At 23.2% G+C, this 6,562-nt stretch overlaps 3 protein-coding genes across 3 annotated transcripts; all 3 read right to left on the bottom strand.

The window, feature by feature from the left end:
• Positions 1–1,539: 1,539 nt before the first annotated feature.
• On the bottom strand, positions 1,540–2,370 carry ENU1_130290 (hydrolase, alpha/beta fold family domain containing protein; the record flags this gene model as incomplete). Its single annotated transcript, XM_008860052.1, has 1 exon — positions 1,540–2,370. The coding sequence occupies one exon, from the start codon at positions 2,368–2,370 to the stop codon at positions 1,540–1,542; it is 831 nt and encodes a 276-aa protein (XP_008858274.1).
• A 141-nt stretch (positions 2,371–2,511) lies between these two features.
• On the bottom strand, positions 2,512–4,416 carry ENU1_130280 (Rho guanine nucleotide exchange factor, putative; the record flags this gene model as incomplete). Its single annotated transcript, XM_008860051.1, has 1 exon — positions 2,512–4,416. One exon carries the CDS (start codon positions 4,414–4,416, stop codon positions 2,512–2,514), a length of 1,905 nt encoding a protein of 634 aa, XP_008858273.1.
• Positions 4,417–5,097: 681 nt separating this feature from the next.
• ENU1_130270 (histidine acid phosphatase family protein) lies at positions 5,098–6,360 on the bottom strand (the record flags this gene model as incomplete). Its single annotated transcript, XM_008860050.1, has 1 exon — positions 5,098–6,360. One exon carries the CDS (start codon positions 6,358–6,360, stop codon positions 5,098–5,100), a length of 1,263 nt encoding a protein of 420 aa, XP_008858272.1.
• Positions 6,361–6,562: the final 202 nt, after the last annotated feature.

Raw genomic sequence — 6,562 nt, 5'->3', positions numbered from 1 at the left:
AGTGGTTATATCAACTGGTTGATAAGTCATAACGAATGTTTTGATTTGAAGATTTGTTAGTTTAAATCATCTTTCCGATTGTATGACTTTTCTTTAACTTTTTTAATTATTTTCATTTTTGTTTTATATATCAAATTTAATACAATTTAAAGAATTAATTGAAATTTTAGTCAAAAAAGAAAAAAGCCAAAAGAAATGAAGAAAAAATAAACGAAGGTTTTTTTTTTGTAAATTTAATAATTACTTCTTTATTTTTAAGAAGAATCATTTAATCCATTTTGTGATATAAAATCATTCAATATTAATTCAGTGTCTTTATACATATATATTTATTAAAACTATTTTATTCAATATCGAAATCTTTTTATATTTCTTTTATTTAATTTGATTATTGTTATTAATAATTTACAAACTATAGTTTCTTTTGAGGATAATATATAAGTCTTGTCAATAATAATTAATACCCAATTTAGTGTCTGATAAAATTAAAAAAACGGTTTTATTCCTTTGTAAAACATGAATCTTAAATGAAAGAAATGAATCATAATAGAATAATCAAGAGAATTTACAATATTGGTAATAACCATTTCTTTTTTAGATTAAACATTATAAATTACTGTTATTCTTTTCAATTCAAAATCTTTTTTGTTTTAATTCACTCATTAGATATAAATTTCTATCATATTTAAATTAAAATAAATCCATACAAAACGTTTTTATATTATGATTTATAAATACAAATGCCATAATTATGACAAAAGTGAAATAAATAAGTACTTCAACATTCAAAACAATAAATACATAATTTTTAATATTATTTGATAATCGGGGATTTTATATCTATCATTTCATCAATTTGAATTTAATGAAAATATAAAAGCATAAAGACTATTTTAGCATGTTCACTTAAGTCTTTGACTTGAAAATTAAAATAACCAACAAAGTTATTCCAATTTTAATCTTTATTAATATAAATTATTTGTATTTAGTATCAAAAAAATGTCCAAATATTGATTGTTCTTATTTCAAATAACCATTACTAAAACCACACATAATATAACCAACAGCTCTATTTGTACATTCTTCAATTTTTCTTTTTTCGTTATATTGAGTTTAATTATACTATCCAATAAATTAGATACTATTACAATTTATGTTTGTATTAGAATATTTGTTACGTATTCTAATAAAAACAACTTCTAAAAATAAAAATCGAAAGAAATTCTGTAAAATATAAAAATACATTATTGATTAACAAATTTTATTTAAAAAAAATAATAGTATTTCTTTATTAAGTTTTTTGAACGATAAAATAATATAAATTATAAATCTATTGAAATTCCATCATTTTATTTAAAATTATCAATTAATAATACAATAAATTCCAAAGATCAAATGTAATCATTATTAAATGAATATAATGAAAGTAAATAATGTACTATTATACAGAGAAATAGTAAAACACAAAAACTATGTTAAGACGATGATATTCCATCAAATGTCTATCAAAAGAAAAAAAAATATAAAAAAAAGTTATAATTATTCTTCTTCAATAACTTTATTAATCCATTCAACAAAACAAGCAAATTGTTCTTGACAATTATTTTCAGTAAAAAGTAAATGATTCATTTTATGATATTCTTTGTATTTACTTTTTGAGTTTTTCAAATGAAGTGATTTAATCCGACTTCCAATCACATCAACAATAGAATCAGCATCTCCATGTTCTATATAAAAAGGAATAGTAATATCAGTATCTTTTTCCAAATCTCCAGTTTTAGCAATTTGAAAAACAGAATTTAAAGCCAAATTTCCATTAAACATCAAAGGATCAGAATGATATTTAATGAATAATTCATCGTTAGGAAATATTTTATGATTTGATGGACAAGGAATAAAGATCTTTGGAAAGAAAAAAAGAAGAATCATTAAAAGATAATAAATCCAATAAACGATTTTTGTTTTTAAAATGAGTCCCGGAGCAATAGCTATTCCAGCCGTAATATCAGATCTTGTTCTTGCAATGATACAAGTAATTAACCCACCTAATGAATGACCGAGTACAATTAAAGGTAAAGGTTGAGTTGAAGTTTTAATAAGATTAATATATTGATTTGTTATATTAACTAATTCATCTATATTATTAAAATATGTTTTTGGTTTACCTGATGACCTTCCATGATATGGAAAATCAAACATAAATACTGAAAATTTATTTTGAACAAAATATTTTGCTAATTCAGTTAATGGTCCAGAATATCCTCTAAATCCATGCATTATGATAATATTTGATTTTGCATTTTTAACGTGATATTCACAACTAAAAATTGAATAATTATTAATATTGTACTTCTTTTCAATTAATTTCATTGTTTAATTCTTTGTTCATGAAATTTTATTAAATAGTAAAATAAATAATAAATTTATTTAATTTATCTCTAAAAAAAAGAACAAAATATTATTTGTTTAAATCCTATTACATTTATTTGAATGGTTATTATAGTATTTAAGCTAAATAATTTCAGGTTTTGAAGTTTCAGATTTTACTGGTGGTTGAGGTAAAGGACGTGATTTATAAGATAATCTATTAGTTTGAGATAAACGTGAAGTACTTTTTTGATGTAAAGGTGTAGATTGAGTTAAGGCAGATTCACTTGTTCTTAATTTATTTGGAACTTGTGGAGGTACTTTTTTTGGAGGTTGTGTAACTGAAAGATTAGAAGAAGATGAACCAACTGTTGAATGTGAAAGTTGTTGTTTAGGTTGTGGAGTTGGAATTGGTTTATTTGGAGGGAGAGGAGGTTTTCTTTTTGGTTGAGGAAGATGTGAAGAAGGAAGTGTTTGCATTGAGCTACTATGTTGTAATGGAATTTTTTGAGGAGTATTACCAACAACAGGAGAAGGAGAACGTTTAGGTTGAGTAGGAGGAATAGAAGTAGAAGAAAGAGATCTAGGAGAAGGTTGTTTATCAAACTCAATATCTTCAAATTCTTGCCAATCGTCATTTTGTTCAGAGTCATTAATATCACCTCCAGATAAAATCTTTTGTTGTTCAAAGATAGAACGTTTTGACATTTCAGTATCTAATCTTTTTTCTCTTGTTGATATGTCTTTTTGTTTTAATCGATTTTTATTATATAAATCAAAACATTTTGCACATACCCTTTCTAATGTATTATTTGGTGGAATTGGCATTTTCCATTTACTACATTCTCCACAAATACACCTTCCACATGCTCTACAATGATGTCTTCTTCTTACAAATGTAAAGTCTATATGACACAATTCACAATTTAATGCTTCATTGTCAGGTTTAAATACAGGACGAACAACAGTACTTCTTGTATTTTTAGCAGTGATAGTACCATTTTGTTTTTCAATAGACTTATTTAAAGCATCCAACCATTCTTTTTTATCTTCTTGATTTTTAGCGAAAACAACAAAACTACGATTACCTGATTGAATTTGAAAAGCAAACTTACGAGTAGGAGAGTCTTGAATATCAGTAATAATACAATCTAATAAGTCAATGATTCTATCATCAGAAACAGTAACAATACCCATAGTTTCACTTCCATAAATTAATTGATCATTAAATAAAATGAAATATCTTGGTTTAGGAGTTTTTCTACATTGTTTAGTAAGAAAACCTTCTTTAACAAAATACCGAGAAGAATTAACTAATTCTCCAGAATATCCACGAATAGAATCTCTTATTTTAAACATTTTTAACATTCTTTCAGTATTTAATAAAGCAGCATTACAAACTTGAGCTAATTCTTCTACTTCTTTTAAAACACCTTGAATTATAGGATATTGAGAATGACTGACATCAGTATTCTTTAAAAGATCTTTTAATAATAAAACATATCGAGGAATACGTTGAACTGGCATAATAAGAATAGAACGTAATGGTTGTTGGCTTTTACTAGGAATTTTAATACGACATTGTTCAAGAAATGAAACAACAATTGGACTTTTTTCTATTGCAGCTAATGCATGTAAACAAATTTCATTATTTCCAATAAACATTTTATATACTTTTAAATATGGTATAAATCTTTTAAAACAATCAACTACTTTATTTTCTAATGTTTTATTATTTCTATAACTTTCCATATCTTTTAAAAATGCTGTTGCTGTTGAAAGTACTTCTGGTAAATATAAAAATATTTCATTTTTTCTTGTTTCATTTAATTCATTACATTGAAGAAATGGTTTATAATAATATTCAATACATTGCTCTAATGTCTTAACATAACTCTCTTCTGTTGTATATATCTCATCTACTATTCTTTCTCTTTTACTTATTCTTTCTTTTATTTTCCCTTCTTCTTTTTCTTCTTCTTCTTTATTTGTGTTATTCTTTTCAATTGGTTTTGTTAATGGATCTATAACGTTTATTGATTCACTCATTGATTTTTAAGTTCTTTTTCTTTCGTTTTGTGTTTTTCTTATTATTTTTTTTAGTTTTTTATATATTCTATTAATAGTTTTTTTTAAATAATCTTGAATGAACTTAAAAATATCTCTTTGAAATTGTTATTTTTAATGTTTTATAAAAATTAATTATTTCAAAATAATTGGATTTTATTCCTTTTTAAATTGAAATAAAAAGAATAAAAGATATTTGAAAGAAAAAGAATGAAATATATCTGAGTAGAAATAATTTATAATTAGAAGAATAAAAATAAAAAAGATATTATCAAATAATTTTCAGTTATAACAAATTATATTCGTCATAATAAATAATATAAATTAATAATCAAGAGTTGTATATAATATTCATCGGGTATAAATTTAAACTATCAAAATAAGTAATTCAATCCAAATTTAATTATCAAATTCATAAAAATAAAATAATATTTAATTATTTTTAAAAAGAAGAATAAAAAATAAGTCAAAAAGGGAAAGAAATAAATAAGAAATTTGATAATAAAAAACACAAATGTTCAGAATAAAATATAAATGAAGAAAGATAAAATGTTATTTGAAGTATTTTTAAAACCAAAAATTAAATAATAAAGTAAATTTTACTATAAATTATAATAAAATAATAATTTAAAATACAATAAAAAGTAATTTTCAATTAAAATATTAATTGTAAGTAAACCATCCTTTTCTAGAAATTATTCTTGGTTTCTTAATAGCGACATCATTACATGAAGAGTATTGAGGAACTTTAGCACGTAATTTAGATTCGAATTCAGTAAGAGAACACATATCATCAGTTAAAGTACATAATTTATCTAATTTTAATACTTCATCATTTAATAATGTTCTAACAAATATTTGATTATCTTTAGTATAATATTCAAATACTATAGTAGATGCATAAGGAATAGCTATTTGAGTGTCATATTCAAGTAATGATAAAATACCATAAATTGAAGTATCATGTGCAGAGTAATGTTGATAAACAATATTTGACTTAAGTGCATCATCAGCATCATTTAACATTTCATCAATAAAGAATCCAAGTTGATATGGAGCAATTTCATTATTAAAGAAATATTTATTTTCATATAAATATTCATTAACAAGAATTTTATAATCATCTTCTGTAAAACATTCATTATCTTTACAAGGAAGAGTAACGTTATGACAAATACGAGCTGTAATTAAATCAACATAGTCATATAAATATGACGATCCTGATTGAAACCCAGTAATTCTTTTTAATTTATTAAATACATTTTTAAATGTTGGTTCTTCTCTTCTTTTAACAATATCTTCATTTGTTGCTATTTTTTCTTCTAATTCATTAATTTTAGGGCAACAATTTCTATTTGGTTTTAATGTTTCAATTTCATATGGTCTTGTTTTTATTTCAATATCAACTACACTCTTTCTTCTTTCAAGTGGATAAAATGTTTGTAAAAATGCTTGTGCACTTTGTAATGTTCTTACTTTAGCTGATGCTCTAATTTTAACAATTGATGGATCAAAGTATGTTGGTAATAATTGATGATGTTGTCTATATATTTCATCAAAATGTTTTCCTAATTGATAATGCATTGTTATTCCTTCTGGTGTTAATTGTCCTGGTTCACAACTTCCTTTCCACATATAATTCTCTGCAAATGGATTATTCTTTTTATCAATTACTGTTGCTTTAGAAGATGCAGTATGGGATACTTTATTTCCATTGTTCATATAAATATGTGATTCTTCTAATGTATCACAATAAAATTCTCCATTATCTCCATAAAATGAATCTCCTGGTGCTCTATCTCCATGTCTTGCAATAGCCTGAACATATTTAAGTGTATACCCATTTACAACATCTTTGTATTGAGCTCTAATTGGTGTACACAGTTGACTATAACTTAAACAAATAAATAAAACAAGTATGAACATTACCTTGTTTAATACTTTTTTTAGTTCTTTTAAGTTCTTTTTAGTTCTTTTCTTTTTTCTTCTTTTTCTATTCTTTTTTCCATTCATTATTTATGTATTATAAAACATAATTTGTTACTTGAAATATTTAAATGATATTTTCAATTTCAAAAAATAAATGTATTAGCTTAGCTATATTTATAAATATCTTCTTTTTCAATAA

The sequence above is a fragment of the Entamoeba nuttalli genome (genome assembly GCF_000257125.1).
Source record: "Entamoeba nuttalli P19 unplaced genomic scaffold asmbl_5442, whole genome shotgun sequence".
Classification (NCBI taxonomy): Eukaryota; Evosea; order Mastigamoebida; family Endamoebidae; genus Entamoeba; species Entamoeba nuttalli.
Note: the sequence above shows the minus strand (reverse complement) of the source record. Positions and strands in the feature narration are given on the sequence as shown.